This window comes from Chlorocebus sabaeus, chromosome 20 (assembly GCF_047675955.1).
Source record: "Chlorocebus sabaeus isolate Y175 chromosome 20, mChlSab1.0.hap1, whole genome shotgun sequence".
NCBI lineage: Eukaryota > Metazoa > Chordata > Mammalia > Primates > Cercopithecidae > Chlorocebus > Chlorocebus sabaeus.
In genome coordinates, this window is record NC_132923.1 from 126,694,714 (window position 1) to 126,722,627 (window position 27,914).

The 27,914-nt window shown below is 42.4% G+C and overlaps 1 protein-coding gene across 2 annotated transcripts in view; it reads right to left on the reverse strand.

Moving 5' to 3' along the window:
• UBE4B (ubiquitination factor E4B) overlaps positions 1-27,914 on the reverse strand; it is a 147,535-nt gene that overhangs the window by 52,628 nt on the left and 66,993 nt on the right. The window contains exons 5-15 of one of the 2 annotated variants that reach the window (XM_037985059.2): positions 26,733-26,877; positions 24,566-24,794; positions 23,733-24,119; positions 22,943-23,095; positions 13,747-13,888; positions 11,730-11,830; positions 9,254-9,368; positions 4,270-4,353; positions 1,705-1,761; positions 524-640; positions 328-426 (exon numbers count right to left, since the gene is read on the reverse strand). In XM_037985059.2, the coding sequence (XP_037840987.1) occupies positions 328-426; positions 524-640; positions 1,705-1,761; positions 4,270-4,353; positions 9,254-9,368; positions 11,730-11,830; positions 13,747-13,888; positions 22,943-23,095; positions 23,733-24,119; positions 24,566-24,794; positions 26,733-26,877 (1,629 nt within the window). The remainder of the gene's footprint in view (positions 1-327; positions 427-523; positions 641-1,704; positions 1,762-4,269; positions 4,354-9,253; positions 9,369-11,729; positions 11,831-13,746; positions 13,889-22,942; positions 23,096-23,732; positions 24,120-24,565; positions 24,795-26,732; positions 26,878-27,914) is intronic. The other variant, XM_037985057.2, reaches the window with a different exon arrangement.

Below are 27,914 nucleotides of genomic sequence, written 5' to 3' on the forward strand. Positions count from 1 at the left end.
AGCAAGTCAGTGAAGGTGTGTGCAAACTAACAACTCTTGCTCACCCTCACAGTGTAAATGCCTAAGGGCCAGCTGGAGAAGGAGCCGGGCTACTAAGCTTAGGACTAGCTCCCAGTGACGCTACATACAAAGGCAGCATACTGCTGTTGTTACAACCTGTTATTCAAGACATAGGTTACTTACTTACAGTTTATCTTTTTTATGTAAGATTGAATTGGCTTTTGTCAGCCGTTTGTCTACTGGGCATCGTCCAGTCTACAAAATAAAAGCTCCCTATCTGGAGTTCATCTTTGCTACTTCCTCTGGGTTTGTTTTCTGAATGCTTACCCTTCCGAGCTCTAAGTAATGCTGCAATGATTGGCTAACCACACGAGTGTTTTCCAGGGTAATGGCAGGCCCTGAGAAGTATTTTTCAACCACTTTAACCTGGAAAGAGAAGGAAAAATGCAATCAACATATAATGTACATTTGGGAAAGAATCTGAATAGAAGGGCGGCAAAGTGCAAGTAGCCACTATACTTACATCATCTTCTGCAAAGACTGAGAAGCTAAAGAAAGACCCCAAGTAAGAGAGTCTCTGCAGCTCCCGCCCACAGCCAGGACTTAAGGATTTCGGCAACCACAACGGCAAAGAAGCAACCTAGGCGGAAGATGGAAGAGGCCAGTTAGCCACTCAACAGGCCGGTGAAGTAAAAATGTAATGAAAACCCTCCAGCTCCTCTATATTTTCACAAGATATTATTAAAACTTTTATGCTTCAGCCAGGCACGGTGGCTCACGCCTGTAATCCCAGCACTTTGGGAGGCCAATGAGAGTGGGAGTGGGTCACCTGAGGTCAGGAGTCCGAGACAACCCTGGCCAATATGGAGAAACCTCGTCTCTACTAAAAATACAAAAATTAGCGGGGCATGGTGGTGTGCGCCTGTAATCCCAGCTACTAGGGAGGCTAAGGCAAGAGAATTGCTTGAACTCAGGAGGCAGAGGTTGCAGTGAGCTAAGATTACGCCACCGCACTACTCCAGCCTGGGTGACAGAGTGAGACTCTGTCTCAAAAAAAAAAAAAAAGAATTTTAAAGTTGCAGGATACTATTTGATGAAGTTCCAATGAACTCTTCTTACTTATACCACCAAAGGACTCGATAACTTTTCCATAGCACTTATTAGTTTAGTTGTACAATACTTGTCAAGGAGAAAAAACAGGCCCGGTGCAGTGGCTCACGCCTGTAACCCAATAATTTGGGAGGCCGAGGCAGGGGGGATCACCTGAGGTCAGTAGTTCGAGACCAGCCTGGCCAACATGGTAAAACCCCATCTCTACTAAAAATACAAAAAAATTAGCCTGGCATGGTGATGCGTGCCTGTGTTCCCAACTACTTGGGAGGCTGAGGCACGAGACTCACTTGAATCCAGGAGGCGGAGGCTGCAGTGGGCCAAGATCGCACCATTGCACTCCATCCAGCCTGGGTGACACAGCAAGATTCTTGGGGGAAAAAAAGGGAAAAAAATTATAGAAACGAACACTGTAATGCAGGAAATAACGTGTCTAACAACAATGTAACAGGTGAGAGCCTCCCAGACACGTTACCTCCGCCTACACCTAAATGTCCTTCAAGAGAAGTTTTCCAGGTCATCTCACTGGAGGAATGCCTTCTGGGTTACGATATATTCACTGAAAACGTGCAAGCCCATCAGGTGAGTGCTTACCAAATTGCACACAGGGTGTGTCTTTCCAAACTTGGTTTCACAGAGCTCACCTAGCGCCTAGAAATAAGATCAGAGTCATTTGAATGCATTTCATCTTAAACTGACTGTCATTTGTAGCATCAAGAAACAGCTTTAACTGCTGCTATAAATGCATTCCCTCTAAAATGGCAGCAGCTTTACTACTTTTTCTGATTAATAAACTAATACACATGCAATGTGAAAAACTGGAAATAAAACAGAAATATAAAATGAAACTCAAAATTACTCAAGCTTTACCCTCAAAGATAACCTCTATTGATATTTTGAGCAACAGTTTTCCAGATATATTTTTGTGTACTGTATCTATCTATATATGTTTATACAAAAAAAAGTTTTTCCACTTCATATCTTTCCATGTCAAAAATATTTATTTCATAAACTTTAGATGGCTCCTCTTGCCAGTGTTAAACATGACTATAAATAATTACAACTTAGTAAGCTATCAAATTCAAAACATATTTAAAAGCATAACTTGGTTTCAAGATGTCTAGTACTTTTAAGAATTCCAACACTTTCCTTCAGAGCTCCAACCATCCTAACATTAGAGAACTATGAAAAACACTTTTTAGGGACATAAACATAATTTAACAGACCCACAGTAACTCAATCAAACGTTATTTTAAACAGTTAATTTCCTCTGTGATTGGGACACAGCTCTAGAAGTTGCTACATGAGCTGAAGAGTCCATTTAGGCACTGACACAATGTTGAGATGCCTCTGAGGTTCAGGCAGCCGACTCAGAAGGAAGCATTCTCACTGCCTAGGGCAGGAGTTCACAAACCTGGCTGCATATTAGGATCACATGGGAAGCCTTTGGAAACCCCAATGCCATGCCACACCGCTGCTGAATTAAATCACGAGGTCTGAGGCGGGGAGCCAGGCAGAAACACCTTTAAAGATCCCCAGCTGATTCCAAGGTATGGCACAGCAGCATCCACTGACCTAGAGAATGATCACAATTATTTCTGATTTTAGCTTCAACAGTCTTCCTCTTCCTGCCTCTCATTATTGTACCCTCTCACTCACTGCACCCTCATTATTATACAAGCATCAATAATGGCACAAAATGAAATCATTGTCTACCACAATGGAGGCCTCTGTCTTTTGACCAAAAGGACATTTTGTTGATATCAGATGCTAAAAGCTCCTCACTGAAACATCAAGCTAATTCACACCACAACCCAAAAGCCAACAATCCCATGAAGGAACATCTACATCATACAGTGATAATTAGTGTTCACTAAAACATTTCATCACTGAACTCAAACAATCAGATTATTTAACTTCCTTTTACCTGCCTAAGGCAGAACAACACATAAAGATTCAAAGAATTTTATCAGGAGCCCTAACAACACGTACAATGGAAAGAGCTCTGGCATAAATCCACTTAAAATTATTTTTTAAAGTAGGAATTCTGGTTTCACCTTCTAATTTCCCAGCATTCTTGTAGCCTTTTCGTGTCATGATAGTTTTGAATTTTTTAAATAGATAAATGCACCCTTTGTGTACAGCTCTGTTTTAACATGTATCACAGTATCTGTTCAACTGTTGTGCTGTAGCTCTTATTTTCGCAGATTATAAGTGTCTTGAGGAGAGGGACCTTGTCTTCCTAGCTGCTGTAGCCCCAGTGTCTAGCACAGAACAGATCGTCAGTAATGAATTCATGGTATAATGGAATCCAATCAGTGGAATGAGTAAAAGAAATAAATACAGTAAGAAAACAACCATGGTCTCAATTTACATAAGACTTAATTTATATACGGAATAAGTGAATTTCATTTTGATATTTTTTTCCTTTATACTTCTGCAATGAAAATATTCAGTAATGCTTCAAAATATTTTTCTCTCAAAATTTCAAATAAGCGAATTCAGAACAGAAAAGAGCTTCTAATTCTCATTCTAGTTTCAGCATTCTTACAACATTCAAGACTCCCCATGGGAATCTAGCTGAAGCTTCTGTCCACTACGTACGCCTGCTGTAAGTGCCTTAAAGAGCTAAGCAGATTTCTGCTTCCCAAGTAAAGCCTGCAGATGAAGTGTATGACCTTAGGAAACGGCGGGGGGGGAGGGGGGGTTTGAACAAGAGAGCTACCCTAAGAGTTTCTGCACAAAGTAAACACATAAAGATAAAATTGTATTCATTTTCTTAGTATGTACAGCTTTGCCTTTTTTATTTGCATTTTAAATAGTTTTTGTTTTTAAGTAACAAAATTTCATCCCAACTATGGTATGCTCATTGCTAGGAGACAGTTATCTTTTTCATAAGCTATACAAAGTACATTGTAATAAGTGCATCACTAACTCCTGTCTAGGACTTGGATAGGTGGAAGATGTACCAGGCTGCTAACTGTCTTCACTGATGCATCTCACTGCACACCAAACACTCTGCATGGCCAACACAGTGATTTCATGTTTTAAATTTGAAAACAAGGTTGATCTCATGGACCTGAAAGAAAAGTATATGTCAAAATAATCTGAAAGAAAAACATCTATTGAATGAGTTAAAGAAAAAGAACAAATTTTTACCATGAGGGGGTATTTAAAGTAGTCACTATCGAGGGAGCACTCTTTGGCAGCAAGAGCCAGGCCTTGTAAAATGGGGATAAATATCTATAAGAAAAAAAACAAAATCAGAAATATAAGTTTAAGAGAATCTAAGAATGGGAAGTATGTCAAATAAGGTGCTAGAACTGAGTGTCCAGGCAATTTCATTCCTTCCCCAGGGAAAAGCTTTTTTGCATATAAAAGTCTAGAATTCAGCCAGAGTGTTGACCTGTTCTTTGACAAGGCTAACCATAAAGTAATACAGCTGAATTCTCCAGAAGTAAGAGGATTTTGGTGAACTCTGATACTCTGATAGGACCCCCGTAATTCAACAAAACCCATACATTCGGAGCCTGTTGAAGGACTCTCCAGGGGTCGTTGCTCTACTCAATTAAATTCTGCATATCTCGGCAACTAATATGTTCTTATATCTATCTATCTATCTATCTTTTATTTTTTTGAGACAGAGTCTCGCTCTGTTGCCCAGACTGGAGTGCAATGGTGCAGTCTCGGCTCACTGCAACCTCTGCCTCTGGGGTTCAAGTGATTCTCCCGCCTCAGCCTCCCGAGCAGCTGGGATTACAGGTGCCTGCCACCACACCCGCCTAATTTTTGCATTTTTAGTAGAGACAGGGTTTCACTTTGTTGGCCACGCTGGTTTTGAACTCCTGACCTCGTGATCCACCCACCTCAGCCTCCCAAAGTGCTGGGATTACAGGCGGGAGCTACCACACCCGGCCCTCTATCAGTAATTTTTAAAAGCCTTTCCCCATTTATTTTGAGGAAAACAAGATAAACAGGCCAACAACGAATATTATTATTACATTAAACTTAATTAAGTTAGAGCAAAGAGCTAGTTGGTGAAGGTTGAAACTGACAAAGAAAGCTTTAGTTAGAAAGCCTTACCTCCACATATAGTGTAATTAATACATTAACCTGCTATTGGCACTTAAAGGAACTCAAATCTACTTTTATACATTTAGGATTAATACCGGGTAACACCATGCAAGATTTACTCAGTCTAGCTCATCTTCAAATTTCACAATGCACTCAGTGATCAACACATTTAGTAAGCTGGTTGGGATTCATGGCTAATAACATTAAATAGAAAATGTTGTAAACAGCAGCTGACAATCTGAATGCCAACAAGTTGTAATAGGAGTATATTATGTAGCCACCAGAAAACTTGAAAAATTCCCTTTCGTACTAATTTCATTCCATGATACTGAGCACCTTAATAGTTTAAAGAGTACAGTACAAAAAACAGGTGCCCTGGATGACAAAGTGTCTGTGGAGTGTTGTGAGATATCAACACAGCTCTGGAAGAGATCATACTATGGTTTTTGTAATTCCAACAATCAGGGTAGAAGTAACTCGCTCTCATAAGCCAGATAAAAATGGAGAAGTAACACTCAGGTGTGTCATTGGGGAATGCCAACATTGTAATCAAGAAGAAAAGACAAACAGAAGTTCCAGAATCACCAAAAATTAGCTTCATAATTGGTCATTCTGAAAAATCTCCAAAATTTTTTCAAGAAGGCTACAAGTAAAATATAATTATACTTTCTTGTATAGTTATCTTTTTGTACAATTAGGGCTTCATTTACAATAGGCAAAATAGCCGGGCATGGTGGCTCACGCCTGTAATCCCAGCGCTTTGGGAGGCCGAGGCAGGCGGATCACGAGGTCAGGAGATCGAGACCATCCTGGCTAACACTGTGAAACCCCGTTTCTACTAAAAATACAAAAAAAAAAAAAAATTAGTCAAGTGTGGTGGTGGGCGCCTGTAGTCCCAGCTACTCGGGAATCTGAGGCAGGAGAATGGCGTGAACCTGGGAGGCAGAGCTTGCAGTGAGCCGAGATTGCGCCACTGCACTCCCGCCTAGGCAACAGAGCGAGACTCCGTCTCAAAAAATAACAAAAACAAAAACAAATACAATAGGCAAAATATTACTATGCATAATCTTTTTTTTTTTTTTTCCAGACAGTTTCACTCTGTTGTACAGGCTGGAGTGCAGTGGCATGATCTCGGCTAAATGTAGCCTCCACCACCCGGGTTCAAGAGATTCTCCCGCCTCAGACTCTCAAGTATCCGGGACTACAGGCACGCACTACTGTGCCCGGCTAATTTTTTGTATTTTGAGTAGAGATGGGGTTTTGCCATGTTGCATCAGCCTGGTCTCGAACTCCTGAGTTCAGGCGATCCACCTGCCTCGGCCTCCCAAAGTGCTAGGATTACAGGCGTGAGCCACCATGCCTGGCCTGACCCAGATATTATAAGTAATTCTTTAAATTTCAAATGAATACTTCCCAGCACTGATTTAAAAATACTGTTAAGTGTCCACCTCCAGTCCTAAATTCGAGCAGCTGTTTATCTGTGAATATTTCTCAAATATTAAAAGGAGGTAGATATTTCAGTCAAAGATTCAATAATTCACATTTGCCACTCTTTTAAGAAAAAAAGGTAAGTTGCTGTTTTTCAGTTCAACAGCTCGATCCCAGTTATTTCCTTTCTAGATAACACACATGGTAGCACATAAGAAAAGACAAAGAGTATTCAACACTGAGTGGCTGAAAAGTCAGCAGAAATCTGGGATTAAAAATAAACAGGTCTGGGCCAGGCGCTGTGGCTCACACTTGTAATCCCAGCACTTTGGGAGGCCAAGATGGGTGGATCACTTGAGGCCAAGAGTTCAAGACCAGCGTGGCCAACATGACAAAATCCCGTCTCTACTAAAAATACAAAAATTAGCCAGGCATGGTGGTATACACCTGTAATCCCAGCTATTTGGGAGGCTGAGGCAGGAGAATCACTCGAACCCAGGAGGCGGAGGTTGCAGTGAGCTGAAACTGTGCTGCTGTACTCCAGCCTGGGTAACAGAGAAAGACTCTGCCTCAAAATTAAATAATTAATTAAATAAACAAGTCTGTGGTGGTCATATAATACTGTGAACACAGTCACTGAATTGTACACTTCAAAATGGTGGTTTGAGACCGGGTGTGCTGGCTCACACCTGTAATCCCAGCGCTTTGGGAGGCTGAGGCGGACAGATCACCTGACATCAGGAATTCGAGACCAGTCTGGCCAACATGGTGAAACCCCCTCTCTACTAAAAATACAAAAAACTAGCCAGATGTGGTGGCAGGGGCCTGTAATCCCAGCTACTCAGGAGGCTGAGGCAGGAGAATCGCTTGAACCCGGGAGGCGGAGGTTGCGGTGAGCCGAGATCACGCCATTGCACTCCAACCTGGGCCACAAGAGCAAAACTCCGTCTCAAAAAAAAAAAGGTGGTTTGATGTTATATGAATTTCACCTAAATTTCAAAAATGTGGGACTTCTCTGCCCAAAGCTGGTGATGAGGAAACAACCAAACGAAACACACACAGAGGTCATTTCCTCTTGTGTAAGTCTATTTGGAATAAAGTAGGCTCAATATACCCCTGTCAGCTTGTCACTGGGCTGATTTTATATAGAGAGAACTACTCGATTCCTCAAATGATATCTTCTTGAATAGGAAAAGTATTCTAATTACTACCCATTACCTCTCTAATGTAGTGCATCACTTAAATCTTCCAAGACAGTAATTTTTTTTTTTTTTTTTTTGAGACAGAGTCTTGCCCTGTCGCCCAGGCTGGAAAGCAGTGGCGTAATCTCAGCTCACTGTAAGCTCGTCTCCTGGGTTCAAGCAATTCTCCCACCTCAGCCTCCCAAGTAGCTGGGATTATAGGAGCCTGTCACCATGCCCAGCTAATTTTCGCATTTTTAGCAGGGACAGGGTTTCACCACATTGGTCAGGCTGGTCTCGAACTCCTGACCTCAGGCGATCCACCTGCCTCAGCCTCCCAAAGTGCTGGGATTACAGGCATGAGCCATCGTGCCCAGTTGATAGTGATTTATTTTCCTTAGAGTTCACTTATCCTTCTAGAGAAGAAAAGCTCACTATGCTGCCATTCATATTTCCATTAGTCAGTAAGATTATCATTTAAGATAAACAGTCAGTGAATTCCAGACAGAGTACACAACACTAACTGGAATTTTTATTCTTGGATCCTGGCTGCTTCTTTTACAAATATTTTGAAGCCTGCTGAAAACACAATTCTCAAGAATTCAAAAGTTTTAAAATTAACCGTTATAAACAATCTAAGGTATAAAACAGAGTGAAAGGAATCATACCAATTATAGCTATTGCCTCTGTTATTCTCTGTAGTCACAAAAAAGGAAGTGATGATACAGCAAACTGTAAGAAAATTTGATAGAAACCCTTTCATCAGGGAAAAATCTTGTGTGAAAGCTGCTAAGGCAAAGGGCTTACTTTCCCAAACAGGTCCTTCCAACAGTAATGTTAACAACAAAGTTTCACCTCGGAAGAAACCTTCAAGACTACGCACACAGCTTTATTTTTAAGCACTACATATCCGCATTTTCACTTGGCTTTACACAATGAGATACCAAAACAATGTATAAACACCAAATGAAACAATCAGGAAGATATGAGACATCTTTCCTAGTGGGAAGAAAACAAAAAGATTCTATATGGCATGCAGGCTGCCAATGAGCTAATATGGTCACTAAGTTACAAACTCAGAGAATGAATTTTTGACACTACTTATCTGGCAGATGCACATCATGCCTTATGCTGTCTCTGGGTATTCTTGTTTCAAAAGCTCCTTGAAATCAGGAACGGGGCCTTATATATTTTTTTCATATTGCCCGAAGCACCTAGCGTAGACCTTGTTTAAAAGATAGATGTTTGACTGATTTGTTGAAATGGGCACATGATTTGAAAAATGCAGCTGTCAATCCGATTTCCTCAAAAGAATATTGGGTAGGCCTTCTCTCTAAGCAAGTAACACATGGATGTGCGAATTCAGGCAAGAATTTTCAATGTATGGTGTATTCAGAAATTAGCCTCAGCATAGAGGCTCTCAGGCTAAAATTTGCAAGAGCAAACTCATACGACCGTACCTGCTTGAACACTTCTTCATCCTGGTGAGTGGTTCTCACCAGTTCCTGAATGAAGCCATATGGGAGATTCCTACACAGCATATACGGCACTAGGAAGGACGGCTGCTGCAAGGACCTGTGGACCCATGAACATTAGGGACGGTGATGAAGTCAACTCACTACAGAGGCACGTGAAATGTCATGTCAGCAACAACTGCCCAGTCAAAAGTCAAACTTAACATCTCCCACATATTCTGCAAAATAGTTTCAGGCAAAAGCTAACCCTTCTTACCAATAGTAATCACTTTTTGGTCTTTTTCATGAGAAACTATGGGAAGTTTCAAAGAATTCATCTTTTCCTACACAGAGCCCTTTAAAAATGAAGCACTGAAAAAAGGAAGCATGGCCAGGCACAGTGGCTCATGCCTGCAATCCCAGCACTTTGGGAGGCCGAGGTGGGAGGATCATTTGAAGCCCAGAGTTGAAGACCAGTCTGGGCAACATAGGAAGACTCTGTCTCTATAAAAAATGAAAATATCAACTGAACAAGATGGTGTGTGCCTGGAGTCCTGGCTACTTGGAAGGCTGAGGCAGGAGGACTGCTTGAGCCCAGGAGTTTGAGGTTATAGTGAGCACTCCAGTCTAGGCAACAGAGTGAGATCCTGTCTCTTAAAAAAATAATAATAATAATAAAAATAAATAAAAAATAAGTATTATATGTTTTTTTTTGTTGTTGTTGTTTGTTTTTATTAAGAGACAGAGTCTCGCTCTGCTGCCCAGGCTGCAGTGCAGTGGCGTGATCTCAGCTCACTGCAACCTCCACCTCCCAGGTTCAAGCAATTCTCCTGCCTCAGCCTCCTGAGTAGCTGCTACAGGTGCCCGCCACCACACCCAGCTAATTTTTGTATTTTTAGTAGAGAAGGGGTTTCACTGTGTTCGTCCCAAACTCCTGACCTCAGGTGATCCACCTGCCTCGGCCTCCCAAAGTGCTGGGATTACAGGTATGAGCCCCCACACCTGGCCGCATTATATGTTTCTTTTACTTCTTTATGCCTCATCTAAATTGGGGGAAAAAAGATTAGTAGTGGCTGAGGACTTATTAATTTTAATCAAGGAACATTTTTTAAAGTTTTAGTACATGTATATAATTTTCCCTCTTTTTGAAAAGTTTCAAAAATATATGGTTGTGGTATACAAAATAACATTAAGAACACCTAGTATAAATAAAATGTAACGTTATGTTTGTGAACTTTTATTTTATTTATTATTATTATTATTTTTTGAGACAGTCTTGCTCTGTCACCCAGGCTGGAGTTAAGTGGCATAATCTCGGCTCACTGCAACCTCCACCTCCCAGGTTCAAGTGATTCTCATGCCTCAGCCTCCCCAATAGTTGGGATTACAGGTGCGTGCCACCATGCCCAGATAATTTTTTGTATTTTTAGTAGAGACAGGGTTTCATAATGTTGCCTAGGCCAGTCCTGAAGTCCTGAGCTCAGGCAATCTGTCTGCCTCAGCCTCCCAAAGTGCTAGGATTATAGGCGTGAGCCTGGACTGTAAACTTTTAATTTCTTTTTTTTTTTTTTAATTTTTATTTTTTGAGACAGAGTTCTGCTCTATCACTCAGGCTGCAGTACAGTGGCACGATCTCGGCTTACTGCAACCTCCACCTTCTGGGTTCAAACGATTCTCTGGCCTCAGCCTCCCAGGTAGCTGGGATTACAGGCATGCACCACAACGCCCAGCTAAGGTTTTTGTATTTTTAGTAGAGACTGAATTTCACCATGTTGGCCAGGCCAGTCTCAAACTCCTGATCTCAGGTGATCCGCCGGCCTCAACCTCCCAAAGTGCTGGCATTACAGGCGTGAGTCACCACACCTGGCCAAAACTTTTAAATGTAAACTTTTTCCTTTAGATTTTTTTTATATAAAAGAAATGAAATATACATCCTTTTTAAAAACTTGCTACCTTTAGAAGACTGAGAGACAAAGAAAAAAAATTTTAAATAAAAACAAAAAATTTGCAACCTTTATAGAATCCTCAGAAACAATGTAGCACTTCGGTTGATTCCTAAACTATCCAATCCATTACTATCCTTTTATCACTCAATAAGAGAAACTGACCAGTTATACACGGAAGGTGATGATCCACACATTTATCAAATACTTCCACCAACTTCAGGCAGTTGCTGTACAGTCAGTTACTAATTTTCTGCCTTGCTTGTCCACATATTTCAACAATGGTCTATTTCAAAAAGCAGGCAGAATTCTTAAAACATAACTCATTTCTTTTTAAAATATGCTTTGTACTACTTTAGAAGATGAGGAAAAAAGGAGCGTTTATTTTCATGGTATTTTAGAGAAGGAAAGGGATCTTCATTTTACAGGTGAGGAAGGGAGTTATCCAAGGTGGTGCAAGAATGGCCGGAGAGCCTGATGTCCACTGATGGCTAGGGCCTTCTGCCAGCTAATGTCAAGCACGTCACGGGTCTTCATACCTGGGCTGTGTTAGGGAGCCTTGTAGTACTAAAGCAGTATGGGATATGCACTGTGAGCGGATGTTGCTCAGAAGCTGGCTGACTGCTGGCTGGCTGCACATCTGAAAAGGAAAGGTGGAAGTGAGGACAACAAGAAACAAACAATACAATTTCATGCTGTTAAAAACAAGAGTTAAAAGGGAGGGACCATCAGTAAACAGCATGCTTTCCTCTTCCTTTATTCTTAGTGAACAAACTACAGTAACTGTGCCTTCCAAGTGTACTGCCTCTGCAGAAATTGATGTCAGAGAAGAATGAAGTATAAGTTTGAGGTGATCAAATTTATACTTAAGAAGCTTGGAGGCCGGGCGCGGTGTCTCACACCTGTAATTCCAGCACTTTGGGAGGCCAAGGCGAGTAGATCACTTGATGTCAGAAGTTTAAGACTAGCCTGGGCCAGGCGCGGTGGCTCACGCCTGTAATCTCGGCACTTTGAGAGGCTGAGACAGGCAGATCACAAGGTCAGGAGATCGATGTCATCCTGGCCAACATGGTGAAACCCCGTCTCTACTAAAAGACAAAAAATTAGCCAGACATGGTGGTGCACGTCTATAGTCCCAGCTACTCGAGAGGCTGAGGCAGGGGAATCACTTGAACCCAGGAGGCAGATTGCAGTGAGCCGAGATTATGACACTGCACTCCAGCCTGGCGACAGAGCAAGGCTCCATCTCAAAAAACAAAAACAAAAACAAAAACAAAAAAAACACAACCTGGCTAACATGGTGAAACCCCATCTCTACTAAAAAAATATAAAAATTAGCTGGGTGTGCCGGGCGGGGTGGTTCACGCTTGTAATCACAGCACTTTGAGAGGCCAAGGTGGGAACATCACTTGAGGTCAGGAGTTCGAGACCAGCCTCACTAACATGGAGAAACCCCATCTCTACTAAAAATACAAAATTAGCCGGGCATGGTGGCTCATGCCTGTAATCCCCAGCTACTCGGGAGGCTGAGGCAGGAGAATCACTTGAACCTGAGAGGTGGAGGTTGCAGTGAGCCAAGATCGTGCCATTGTACTCCAGGCTGGGCACCAAGAGTAAAACTCTGTCTCAAAAAAAAAAAAAAAAAAAAAAATTAGCTGGGGGTGGTGGCAGGTGCCTGTAATCCCAGCTACTCGGGAGGGGAGGCAGGAGAACTGCTTGAACCCAGGAGGTAGAGGATGAGTGAGCTGAGATAGCGCCACTGAACTCCAGCCTAGGTGACAGAGCAAGACTCTGTCTCAAAAAACAAAAAAACAAAAAACCTTGAAGACATGCTCACTCATTTTGCTTCCGCTAAGGTTAAGTACAGCAAAGCCCAAAGGCGGCCCTTTACAAATAAGAAACTAACCAGTGGGCAACAGGTTCGTTTCTAATGTAAAACTAAAATCAGAAAGTGAAATAGGAATAAAGGATAAAACAATGAAGCCGGTCAAGAGAAATGATGGGAAATGGGTAGCTTACTGAGTTTAAGCCCAGCTTTGCAACTTATTATTTATGTGATTCTGGACAAGTATTTAATCTTTCCGAGAGTTATTTGCTTAGTCATACCTTGGAAAAAGAATGCCTATGTCATACCAGGTTCCACTGCACTAACAGAGCAACTGTGAGCATACAAGCTAATGTTGACCTAGCACAGTCCTTGGCAATCTACAGAGGCTCCATAATGTTGGTTATTATAACCAACCAGCAGAATTATCAGGGCCATATGAGTCACTGGCCGTACCCAGCTACAGTGTGGTCAAGAGAGGACTCTGAAGCCAAGTCATCTAGGTTCACACCTTGGCCCTGTCTCCACTAGAATGTGAGTTCCACGAGGGGAGGAAGCTCTGTTTTGTTCATCAACACATCCTAAGTTCCTAGTACTGTGCCTGGCACATGGCAAACGCTTGATAATTACTTTACTGATTGAATAAATGAATGAATGCTCCAGGCGTGGGGATAATCAAACAAATAACTAGGCTTTTTTTTTTTTTTTTAAGTTAATGCATTTCATATTACCTTTGGTGCTTTTTTTTCCTCTATTCCAACTCGGTCGAAACACTCGATGAGGTAGTTCAGCATATCTGTCTCTTTGCAGGTTTCAATGGTGAAATGGTCACTGTAGGAATCCCAATTACTTGCTCCACCAGAGGCTCCCAAACTTTAGAGAAGATAAAAAGAAATTATGATTCTTATCTCTTGAATATTTTTGGCAGAGTTTGCATTTCTGCAGCAGAAAGCCTGTTAGGATCCCTGCACACATAACAAAGCACAAACACCCATGCTGCCAAGATCCACCCTGACTGCTCATTTTACCTGCTCCAAAGCCAACAACAGTAACTTTTAGTAACATTTTAGGGACCTAAGAAGGGTTGCTTCTTACTGCAGGTGGCAACTTATAAAACCAGAAGCACTAAGAACTGGTACCAAGTGTTAAACATTGGAAGGGACATCACAGGTCCTTTAACCAAAAAGAATGGCATCACTCAGAGACCTGTAGGTTAAAGCCAGACTATGCTACTGGTGTAATCGAATTCTTTAGGGGAGAAGTTATAAGGGACTAACAAAATAGCCCTCATCTTTGTGACTTCCACCGTGGATCTCAAAAGCCCTCATCTAACATTTGGTAATAGAACCAGAGGTTAAAAAACTCTCCAGTTAGGAGACATGAACATATTTGCTATCAACATAAAAACTCCAAAACTATCAGTGAAAAAGGTAAAGTAGTAGAATAAAAGACAAAACAAAAATATTGTACTAGGAGTAACCATACGTAGGTTCCAGTCTCAACCCCACTGCTTATTTGTTACCTGAACCTAGAACCTCTATCTCTTTTGCAGTGGGGTTTTAATGAAATAAAGTGGAGGTACTCTGTAAAATATCAGCAGTATACACTGTGAAGCACTGTTATGTTAGTAATAACTATCCTCTGAGACAAAAACCAAACATAATCACAAGAGTTAAATTTGAGGAAATTAAACAAAGTTAAAATCAACCATTGACAGGACACATAACGAATCTGGTGTTTAATTCACAAACTGATTTGATATACATAAAAGACACATAGGGATTAATTACGACAAAGGAAGAAGTAAGGAGTACTGAAATGAAGAAAATGAGGAAACATAAACTTAGCAAAAAAAACTACACATAGATGATGATAAAGGATGAGAATATGGCCGGGCATGGTGACTCATGCCTGTAATCCCAGCACTTTCAAAGGCCAAGGCAGGTGGATCACTTGAGGCCAGGAGTTCAAGACCAGCCTGACCAACAGGGCGAAACGCTGTTTCTACTAAAAATACAAAAATTTGTTGGGCGTGGTGGCATACGTCTGTAATCCCAGCCACTTAGGAGGCTGAGGCACAAGAATCACTTGAACGTGGAAGGAGGCTGTTGCAGTGATCCAAGATCATGCCACTGCACTCCTGCCTGGGTGACAGAGAGAGACGCTGTCCTAAAAAAAAAGAAAAAAAGTATGGGAACATCAGGAATGTGAGAGACACATCCCTACTTAAACCCAGGACACACAATTAATGTCTAGAAACTAACAGGACCAAGAGGAATTGACATGTTTTACAGACAGATAGATATGCATAACTAATTTTGGAACACATTTGGAACACATGCTCCACATAACAACATTTCACTCTATGATGGACCAAATACACCACAGTGGTCCCACAAGGTTATAATGCCATATTTTGACTGTATCTTTTATATGTTTGGATATGCTTAGATACACAAATACTCACCATAATTGGCATAATCATCGAATTGCCTACAGTGTTCAGTACACTAACATGCTGTACAGGTTTACAGCCTAAGAGAAACAGGCTATATACAACAGGCTATATATAATGCCTAGGTGTGTAGTAGGCTGTATGATCTAGGTTTGTGTAAGTATATTCTATGCTGTTCACACAATGACCAATCCGCCTAATGATGCATTTCTCAGAATGTATCCCTGTCATTAAGGGACACATGTCTATACGGACATCATTGTCCTTAGACTTTTGGAAAGATATACATAATTGACCTTGGAATAAAGGTATGCTATTGGCCAAGTGCGGTGGCTGATGCCTGTAATCCCAGCACTTTGGGAGGCTGAGGCAGGTGGATCACTTGAGGTACAGGAGTTCAAGACCAGCCTGACCAACACGGTGAAACCCTATCTCTACTAAAAATACAGCAAACTTAGCCGAGCGTGGTGGCGCGTGTCTGTAATTCCAGCTACTTGGGAGGCTGAGGCAGGAGAATCTCTTGAACCCGGGAGGTGGAGGCTGTAGTAAGCTGAGATCGCACCACTGCACTCCAGCCTGGGCAAGAGAGCAACTATGATATTGGCTGGGCATGGTGGCTCATGCCTGTAATCCCAGCACTTTTTTTTGAGTTGGAGTCTCGCTCCGTTGCCCAGGCTGGAGTGTAGTGGCGCCATCTTGGCTCACTGCAAGCTCCGCCTCCCAGGTTCCCGCCATTCTCCTGCCTCAGCCTCCCAAGTAGCTGGGACTGCAGGCGCCCGCCACCATGCCTGGCTAATTTTTGTATTTTTAGTAGAGACAGGGTTTCACCATGTTGGCCAGGATGGTCTCAATCTCCTACCTCATGATCCACCCACTTCGGCCTCCCAAAGTGCTAGGATTACAGGCATGAGCCACCGTGTCCGGCTGCAAAGCATCTTATGTTTGATGTCAATAGGTCCTTACCAGCTGCCAGGCCTCAGTCTGATGCAGCACCCACAGCCAGCATGTGAGCGTGCACGTGAACTCAGCATGCTTAGATGGTGCTGGCTCATGTAACTGCCACTGAAATTATTCCCATTCCTGGCAATACATCGTACTTCATTTTAACTTAAATGTGAAACCCTCACTGCCACTTGAAATATTTTCACAAACCGTTCACTAACACATGAAAAGTGACAATGTATGTAGAAGACTATGCAGACGATTGCTTTTCTTGTGCCAGGCAATGCAAGGAAAGGCACTCAGGATATATCAGAGAATTTTCAAAAGAGGTCAGTGTGTTTTGGTGATTGATATGGTTGCGATGTCTGTCCCCTCCAAATCTCATGTTGAAATGCAGTCTCCAGTATTGGGGCAGGGCCTAGTGGGAGGTGACTGGTTTTGGTGATTGATATGGTTGCGATGTCTGTCCCCTCCAAATCTCATGTTGAAATGTAGTCCCCAGTGTTAGGGCAGGGCCTAGCCAGAGGTGACTGGCTTTGGTGATTGATATGGTTGCGATGTCTGTCCCCTCCAAATCTCATGTTGAAATGCAGTCCCCCGTGTTGGAGCAGGGCCTAGGGGGAGGTGACTGGATCATGGGGGCAGATCCCTCACGAATGGCTTAGCACCATCCCCTTGGTGATGAGTGAGTTCTCACTCAGTGAGTTCACATGAGATCTGGTTGTTTAAAAGAGTCTGGGACATCCTCCTCCTCCTCTCTGTTGCTCCTGCTTTCACCATGTGACCTGCCTCCTCCCCTTTCACCTCCTGCCATGAGTGGAAGCTTTCTGAGGCCCTCACAAGAAGCCGATGCTGGTGTCATGCTTCTTGAACAGCCTGAGGTACCGTGAGCCAATTAAACCTCTTTTCGTTATAAACTACCCTTTCTGTATGGCAATGCAAATGGACTAACACAGTGATCATCAGCCAGGCACCAAACAAGCTGACTTTTAAGAGGAGCGGTGTGGCGGGGGCAGGGAGAGGAGAGGGGAGTGAAACAAAGCTTCAACCAAACAGGAAATGTAGCATCAACCTCAGTATTTGTCAATATGTGTCACAATTATAATATTAATCCTAAAGGTGCCAGAGTAAATCATGATCACAAGTAAGAAAAAGTGGCCAGTTTCACTAACACAAGCATAAGTGTCAATGGTCAAAAACTGATTTACAAGAATTTTTAGATTCAAACTGAAAGAGGTAGATTCATATTTTGAGTGTGACATTGAAGGAGAAAGCAATATATCGTACATGCATGAATTTATGCTATGAAGAAATATTTCTATACTTTGGGAGGCTCAGGTGGGCAGATCACCTGAGTTCAGGAGTTTGAGACCAGCCTGGCCAATGTGGTGAAACCCCATCTCTACTAAAAATGCAAAAATTAGCTGGGCGTGGTGACAGGTGCCTATAATCCCAGCTACTTGGGAGGCTGAGGCAGGTGAATCACTTGAACCCAGGAGATGGAGGCTGCAATGAGCTGAGATCACGCCACTGCACTCCAGCCTGGGAGACAGAGTGAGACTCCGTCTAAAACAAAACAAAACAAAAAATAAATATTTCTAAATGTTTAAAGTAGTATTTCATATTTTCCCTCAGCTGTTACAAAATTCATGATGCTTTTACAACTGTGACATCCTAAAATCTTGGAAATATGTCATATTTAAGTCCTAAGAGCATCTAGAAAATTATACCTCCCTCTGGGAGAATATGCAAACCATTTTCTGATAACTACATTAGCAGTCCAATGTAACCAAATAATTACTTCACATAATAGAAACAGAGCTGCATCCTTCTGAAAACACAATGAAAATGTGCCTAGGGATTACACGTGCATCAGATCTGTGCAGACTGAATCCCATTTTAAATGCACCAATAAAATTTGCTCTTAAAGGGACTCTGTTTCAGTGTCTTCTATAATTACCCTCCCATTTACTGACTTCTCAAATGCAGGCTTTGGAATTTGCATTTTCTTTTTTTCTTTTCTTTTCTTTTTTTTTTTTTTTGAGAGAGTCTTGCTCTGTCACCCAGGCTGGAGTGCAGTGGTGTGATCTTGGCTCACTGTAACCTCTGCCTCCCGGGTTCAAGTGAATTCTCCTGCCTCAGCCTCTCTAGCCTCCTGACCTCAAGTGATCCACCCACCTCGGCCCCGCAAAGTGCTGGGATTACAGGTGTGAGCCACCATGCCTGGCCTTGCATTTTCTAGTAGCAAGGCAAAGTCAGAGTTGGGCAGGTTTAAGCACCATAAATTCATTTAACAAATGTTGCTAATGGACGTCCTGTGTTCTAGGCACTGCTGTAGGTCCTGGAATAGTGCATGGAACCAAGCAGATGAAGAGCGATGGCGTGCGTGCGTGGGTGCGTGCGTGTTCTATATAATGTTTGAGACAATGAAGTCAGTGGTCACCCTCTATAGACCTGAGGAGAGTGAGGGAGCTGGCCATACAGCTATCTAGCAGGAGAGTGGTCCGAAGGGGAGAAACAAGTACAAAAGCCTAAGGCAGGAGGGAGTATTATGTGCAAAGAACGGGAGTCCAGTATACGAGCTAGGGGAAGTAGGCGAGTAGAGGGAGATTAAGTTAGAATGGGGCATGTACGTGCATGTGTACTTGACGTGGGGGTGTGTGTGTAGTGTGTGGTGTGTGTGTGTGTAGTATGTGGAGTGTATATGAGATGCAGGGCCTTGTAGACCATGGTCAGAGGCTTTGGATTTTACTCTGTGTGAGAAGGGAAATCACTGGGGGATCTTAGGGATAGACATGGTGGAAAGATCGTGTGTGTGTGCACGCGTGTGTGTGAGAGAGAGAGAGAGAAAGAGAGAGAGAGACAGGGTTTCACTCTTATCACCCAGGCTGGTGTGCAGTGGCATGATCATTACTCACTGCAGCCTCTAACTCCTGGGCTCAGGCAAGCCTCCCACCTCAGCCTCCAAAGTGACAGAATTACCTGTGCTTGCCACTGTGCCCAGCCAGAAAGATTTCTTTTCCACTGTTTCTATGTTTCAACCCCAAGCAGTGACCATCAGCAAAAACAGGAGGGTGAATGTCAACGTTTTTCACTATTCACTAATTTTCCCTTTCTCTACTCATATAAGGCTCATGACATTCAAGATTTGACCTCCTTCACTGAAATATCTACAGTTAAAAAACAAACACAAAACCACCAAATTTCTTTCTAGTCATCAACTTCCTAAGAAACAATTAGAAACATTTTCCTTAGGATAACTTCTATGGTATCTTTATCACAGGGTAATTCTTTTTTTTTTTTTTTTTTCAGATCAACTTCCAGCTTTTGTTTATTGATTTTTATTAACTTTCATTTTAGGTTTGGGGGTACATATGAAGGTTTGTTACACAGGTAAATTCCTGTCAAGGAGGCTTGCTGTACAGATTATTTCATCACCCATGCATTAAGCCCAGCACCCAACAGTTATCTCTTCACAGACGGTAATTCTCACTTCACTCCCTTATGCCACTCCCGCAAAAAGCAGTTCCTTATAACTCAAACAGTTCTTTTCTCAGAAGTCTGCAAAACATTACAGAAGGAATGTTTTACCTTTTTAAAATTAATCCTTATCATCACCCTTATAAATACTTAACATATAAATGTATATCCCAACTACTTCCAAAAAGATTTGTAAGACATCGAATCCACTGGGCCAGCAGATGGAGAGAGTGATCCAACCCCTGATGATTCCTTCTTCTGTGACATTAGTCTTACCAGGCAAGAAGGGGTTGTTAAAATTGCTTACTTCAGAGTAAACAAAATTCTGGGAAGATCAATTAGAAAGGGGGAAGGAAAATACTATTTCTTTGCTGACTGCTCAAAGTAACATGGTTTTAGTTGTACGCAGTGGCTCACGCCTGTAATCCCAGCACTTTGGGAGGCCGAGGCAGGCAGATCACCTGAAGTCAGGAGTTTGAGACTCTGGGAGGCCAAGGAGGGCAGTTTAACCTGAGGTGTGGAGTTTGAGACCACCCTGGCCAACATGGTGAAACTCCGTCTCTACTAAAAATACAAAAATTAGCCAGGTGTGGTGGCATGTGCCTGTAATCCCAGCTACTTGGGAGGCTGAGGCACGAGAATTGCTTAAACCTAGGAGGTGGAGGCTGCAGTAAGCCGAGATCGCTCCACTGCACTCCAGCTTGGGTGACAAAGTGAGATTCTGTCTCAAAAAAAAAAAAAAAAAAAAAAGTAACAAGGTTTTTTACTAGCTGTCCTTGGCTCTGATCCTACTTAGAAGAACCCTAAGTTCTTCTATTTGTTTACATAGTTGTTACGTATTTTTACCCATGCTTTGGCATTCTTTTTTATATCAACTAAGAACCAGTAAGTTGCCAAAATCTGGATGATCACAGTTCATTGTAACAGCCAACAAGGGACATACCAACTGACTGGGATGGCATTTTGTAATTAAGGAGCGAAATGCCGGCACTTCCTTGCCAAAGGAACCGAGTAGATGCACAGACTCTCGGAAGCAAAAACAGTAGTAAGGAACAAGAACAAACAAAATCTGTTTGGGTGAAAATGGAAAAGTGGGTGTCAGCACGGTATGGTGGTGAAGAACGTGAGTCTGGATTCAGGATGCTCGAATCTGAATGTATTTCTGTGACTCTGACCCTCTTGTCCGTCCCCCCCCAACACCACCCACTCTCCCCCGCCCATTCCCTCCCGCCGCCACTTCCTCACAGCAGGCTATAGCGAGGAGTAAAGGGGCTGATGCATGGCCAGTGCTGACACCATATCTGGCGCACAATGCTCCATAAGCTATTTGCAGCTATTTTTATACACTTGGTTATTCCTCCTAGTAGGGAGAGAATTTAGATCTGAGGCAAGGTTGGGGTGTTAGAAGTCCAGAAAGAGCGGTATTAGTAAAAGCAGCACACAATCTGATATGGTTGTTAGAGAAAGTCACAACTAAATAGGCCAGGGAGACAGAATTTTTCCCACAGAAAATGTACAGTAAAACAGATAACACAGCACTTTCACCATGTGGAAACTGATTCCTAGGAAGGATGTCTGCTTTTTTACTACAATCATGCAATAGGATTTTATCTACATGAAAAAGACACTTTCACCTTTGGGAAATTTACTTGAAAAATGGCGATAAAATGTTCAACGTAATACAAATATCAACCTTCCTGAATCAATATTCAACCTTGTATCAACATTCCTGTCCCTTTATATATTCCCTAATGATTCTTCTGAACACCATCGAATTGAATGAAGTGTACCTAACTCCTACTGCAGTCTCTATTTATAGCCTGGAGTTATTTTTGAACAGTGCTAGGCACAAACACCAACTCAGTCCAGAGGAAACTTCGATTTAAGAGCAAAATTGTAAGACAATGAGTCAGAGGATTAGAAAGAAGGTGCTATTATATTCTCTTGCTCAAAGTCACCTACACAACCCAAGTAGTGTTTTCCACTCGGTTTCCAGGGGTAAACATTTAGCAATATCCGGAACTACGTTTCAGCCTCTGCGGTCATTTCAAAGGCTCTGTAAACAAATGGGGTCTGGCTTCACTGAGGTCCAGGAGGTGCTAAGAGAAATTTAAGGCTAGACATGAAAGCAGAGTCACAGTTATTATACCAGACAGTATGACCTCATATGTTCTTCGATGGATTGCCCAGACTGAGCTCAATGAGGGTGAACGGGGAGGTGGGGGAAGCCGGGAGGGGGTGGGAAGGGAACACACACACACACACACACACACACACACACACACACACACACACACAGTCCTCCCTCAAATCCCAGCCCCTCTCCCATTACTAAATAGCAACAATCCATGCAACTGTACTTAAGCAAACATGCCTCAGAGAGTACAAGTTGTCATATCTGGTAGTTCACAATAACATTCTCGCAACAAATGAAGGGTCCTTCATTTTAGATCTAAAGGCGGATAACCTTGATGACTGATCTTTAATCTGTTTTCATGCTTTTGCAAAATGATTATACACAAAGTTGTCCTCCAAACTTGCCAGGCGACAACTCTGAAAATTCTCAGGCCAGGCGCAGTGGCTCACTCCTGTAATCCCAACACTTTGGGAGGCCAAGGCGGGCAGATCACTTGAAGTAAGGAGTTCGAGACCAGTCTGGCCAACCTGGCGAAACCCCGTCTCTACTAAAAATACAAAAATTAGCCAAGCATGGTGGCGGGTGCCTGTAATCCCAGCCACTTGGAAGGCCAAGGCAGGAGAATCGCTTGAACCCAGGAGGCGGAGGTTGCAGTGAGCCAAGATCGCGCCATTGCACTGCAGCCTGGGCAACAAGAGCAGAACTCTGTCTCAAAAAAAAAAGAAAGAAAAAAAGAAAATACTCCTATATGCTACTTTATCCCATAAGGTCTGAACATATCAATATACTCTGGAGCCCACCTCATTTGACCGTATCCTGTCTGGATTCAAAGCACACCCCTTGTTAGAGCTTATAGAAGTTAGTTCCTAAGCATCTATGCACATGCAGGGGTAAGACTCCATTCCTCTGATACCTGGACCCAAACTGGACACAAGAAAAATCATCACCACCACCACCACCTTCATCATCACCATCACCATCATCATCATCTTCTTCTTCTTCTTCTTCATCACTACTGTCCCCAGAAAGTGCGAGGAAGAGGAAGGAGAAAGGATTGTCGTACATACTACCACAACAAAAGCAAAAAAGGCCATCAGAGAACAAAGAAAAAACAAGAGGGGGAGAAGCTTTTGCAACTGCTGTCCTTTTAAATAAACCTTACACTAAAACTTTTGGCCACGGACATGCAGAAACATAATTCATCTAAATAATAGAAACACACACAGGTACATTTGAGAGAAGGGGCCACTGGATTAGTGGAATTCTGACACTCCTTCCTTCTAAGAGACTGAACTTACATATAACTAAACTCAACACGTCAGGGCATGAACCTACCCACCCCACTCACCAGAAGTAAAAAACCCCAGGTCCAGATTGGCTCCCACACCTGCTTGGTCTGATTGCATCTCAGCTACCACTGGCAACAGGACAAAAGGCCAAAAAGGGTTCCTGTGTGCCCCAACTCTCAAAGGGAAGAAAGGGACTCACAATAGAATAGAGCAACCCAAACTTTCCGGCATGATCAGAGCCTGGCAGAAGCATGGACTCAGAGTACATGCCTACCAAACTAGTTAGCCACACAGGTTAATAACCCAAAACAACAATTTAACGGAGTCAGTGTCACACAGCACTTCTTCCAAACCGTGTTAATCTCCTTTCCCTGCACCGCAAACACACACACAAGTCTCCTGCAGGATAAATACCTAGGAGAGATCCTCAGGGAGGAGGGGCGTCTGCTCGCGGCACTGGGTGAGGCGGGTGGTAGGGGTGGACCCGTGCTGCTGGGCCTCTGTCTGGAACTGCTGGCGGGCACTGCTTGGGGGCTGCTGGCAAGGGCAGGGGGACTTGGGGAGCTCGACAGAATGGAGACGCCTGAGGACGCCCATGGGTGAGTGACAGTGTAGGGGCGATACCGCGGGGATGAAGGCTGGCTTCCCGCAGCAGTTCCAGAAGCTGCACTGTGAGGACTGAGGGGAGTGGAAGGCACAGCCAACTGGCTGGCTGCACGGGAAGGTGAGGCAAGAGACGGGCCCATCACGGGAACAGAGCTCCAGAAACTGGGAGTGGGAGCTGGACTACTTTCATAGAGGCTAAATTAGTTGAGAAAGGGAGGAAAGAAGAGAAAAATCAAAGAAAAACTTGAGATAACTAAAACAGAAAATATCAAGTTTTTAAAGGAGAATCATTTCAGTTCAAGTATATCTAGCAGATAAACATCTAAATAATTATAATCTAATTGCTCTATTGATCTAGAGGCTATACTTACAAGAAAATAAAGTCCCCATTCGAAGAATGATGTAGTACACACAGTCAACTGCTTCTAAAACTTCATCTACCAATATCTTAACCATAGAAAGCCAAAAAGTAATCATCTAGAAAAGAGAATTCCACTTCCAATGACTAAATTCACCTCCCCAAATATGACATATGCCATACCCTGTATGACACAGATTAACACTGTAAACAAACATTCCCTTCTCCTATATACTTCAGTTATTTTACTACCAGTTAGATGTGCAGAGAAAACCACACTAACCTAGACAAAGAGCTGGCACCAAAGGAACCCACGCTGCAGAACATGGGGCTTGTTCCTGGATTGGAGCCAGTGTTTAGCAAGAGATTTCTGTCTGGTGACCGTGCTGCTGCAGCAATTGGCTGTGATGTGGCTGTCAGACTGGCAAATGGGTTTTCATCTCTAGTCTGAGTGGACATCATTAGCACTTCCATTAAAATCTGGCCAATCAAGTCCTTAAAATCGGAGAACACTGTTGGAAAGGCAGAATGAAGAACAGGTTATACATAGTTCGAACTCAGGTTACACAGCCCTTGAATAAGCCAACTGACCCCGAGTGGTTCAATGCAGTATCCTGGATTGGATTCTGGAATGGTAAATGGGTATTAGTGGAAAACCTGGTACAACCTAAATAAAGCCTTGTATTTAGTTAGTAGTAATTTCTTAGTTTTGACAAATGTACCATGGTTATATAAGATACTAACATCAGGGGAAACTGGGTAAAGTATATACAGGAACTCCCTGCACTAACTGAAACTATTCCAAAACTAAAAGTTTATTAAAAAGAAAGTTGGGGTACAGTCATTGAGAGTTACCGCTGATGTATACTAATTGTAAAAAGAAGCTACTCCCAACTATAGAGGTTACTTTATTATACTACAAATGTAACTGGGTTAATATTTCTTAGTCTAGATATGTTTTATAGATAGTAATAAAACTATTAAGTCCAAGGTTCAAAAGATTTTATGAAGGGTCCAATATCTAGTCACCATGTGGCTGGCAGGAGCAAATGCTACATTCTAGCTTCCTTTTTATTCTTTGCAGCTCCCAGTTGATTTACTGTTGGTCTTTAGATACATTTTAAATACCACTAAAAAAAGTTTTAACTCATGGAAATGTTATCTGATTTGGTTATTTAAAATTACCACTTACATGTGTAAGACAGATTTGAGAATCTTAAGATTTATAATAAGAATAACAAGTAGCAGAGTTTCAAATGCATGGTCTTCTCCATTAGCAGAGTTAGTAAGTAAAATCAGAAATAGTCTTATCTATCCTCCGCAAACACAAAGGACTTCTTTTTTTCCCTCCTCAGAAGATAGGCAGTACAGAAAAGAAAAAGGCGATCTCCTTGATATTCACGCATCCATTTAAAATGTATCTATTGAGGGGACTATTTTGTACAAGATATCCTTCTAGGCATTGAGGATACATCAATGAGTAAAAGAGACAAAAATCCCTACCATGAGGGAGGTTATATTCCAGTGATAGGCAAAAAAAACCACTCCAGCACACCTCCCATACCTCTTCTGCATTCCAAATGACTGCTGTAAAGAATAAGGATGCTGATATCTTGCTAAGAGTTTTAATATTTTGTTACGAGCGTGGCCTCTTAAAGTAGAATATCAGAAACACAGCAAACTGTCATTATGTTCTGTCTTGCTAAGCAATTTAGCCAAATAGACCAATTCCACTGTCTATACATGGCTTCACAGGCACTTAAAGCAGGTATAGTTCATACAGAACACTTCTCTAAGGATCCCTGGAGACCACTCACTATATCTATACTTCATAAGAGGAGGTAAGGCCAGGCTCGGTGGCTCCAGCCTGTAATCCCAGCACTTTGGGAGGCCAAGGCGGGCGGATCACGAGGTGAAGAGATCGAGACCATCCTGGCCAACATGGTGAAATCCCATCTCTACTAAAACTACAAAAATTAGCTGGGCGTGGTGGTGCATGCCTGTAGTCCCAGCTACTCGGGTGGCTGAGGCGGAAGAATCACTTGAACTCAGGAGGCAGAGGTTGTAGTCAGCCGAGATCGTGCCACTGCACTCCAGCCTGGTGACAGAGCGAGACTCCATCTCAAATAAATAAATAAACAAAGACGAGGTAATGCTCTAAGCACCTTCTTACTACAAAGGGAAAAACTCCAACCCTGAGAAAATGGAGACCATTAACTTATTTACATAGTATTGTAGAAATCATGAAAATGAAAAATAAGTTATCGATAAGATCAGTGGAAAGGGAAGAAAGTGGCTAAACAGTTGTGTCCTCATCAAGAAGCACCCCTGTCATCAAAAATACAACTCAAGAGCAAGAAGGAGTGAATGTGGATAACAGACGGCAAAGATCTCACGTCTTATTTTCTTGTTGAGTACCCTGCAGTAAGACTGCTGAGCTACATTCCTACCTTCTTTTGGGTTCTGCTTAAACTGTGCAGAAAGAGAAGAAAGAAAGATGACATCTCTGTCCCGGTCCTTCCAAGAGACACGGAAGATCTTACAGACCAGCTGTAAGGCCTGCTCTTCAGACACTTCAGGACCCGAGGAAGGCTCCTGGTGAAGAAGATTTGCGGGTTAATTTCAAATAAGACATATGAGTTAGGTACTTCAATAGGAATACATTATTCTGATTTAATTCATTATTAGTGATGATATTTTAAAAATGCATAAAACCATGCACCCACTGATTAGGGGAAAAGTAAGCCTGTTACTGTAACATCAAAGTTACAACATCTAAGTCTCATGAGCTTATAATACAATCTATGGGGAGCATAAAAGAGCAAAGATGGCCGGGCGTGGTAGCTCACACCTGTAATCCCAGCACTCTGGAAGGCCGCAGCCAGTGGATCACCTGAGGTCAGGAGTTCAAGACCAGCCTGGCCAACATGGTTAAGCCCTGCCTCTACTAAAAATACAAAAATTAGCCAGGCACGGTGGCGGGCGCCTATAATCCCAGCTACTCGAGAGGCTATGGCAGGAGAATCACTTGAACCCAGGAGGCAGAGATGGTGGTGAGCCGAGATCACGCCACTGCACTCTAGTCAGCCTGACAGAGTGAGGCCCTATCTCAAAAAAAAAAAAAAAAAAGAGCAAAGGCGTTATCAAAAGTCATCAAGGAAAAATATGTGATGTACATATCCTATTTATTTACTTTTCTGAATTCCACAGGACCAGGTTAACATTCTAGGTGCATGACCAATTTTCCTCCAGGAATTTTTCAAAAATATAACATTTCTCATTACATATCACCACAAATAAAATATCCTATATAAAAGAATTTTGTAAACATTAAAGAACTATACAAAATAAAGCACTGCACCACTAGAAGGCTACAGTGCAACTTCTTATTTTTTCCATTTTTTGTTTGTCTTTTTTATTTTTGTTTGCAGTGCAACTTCCAATAATCATTAACACGTGTTGCTAAAGGATTTCTAATTTAACTGAACAGAAAGTGATGTAATTATCTATATTAATACACACACATACACACACACACACACATTCTAAGTGCAGAGCACTAAGCTCAGGTGATTTCATACATAAAGGCTTCATGTTTTCCAAAACCTTCCACTTGCTACTGGATTCTACAC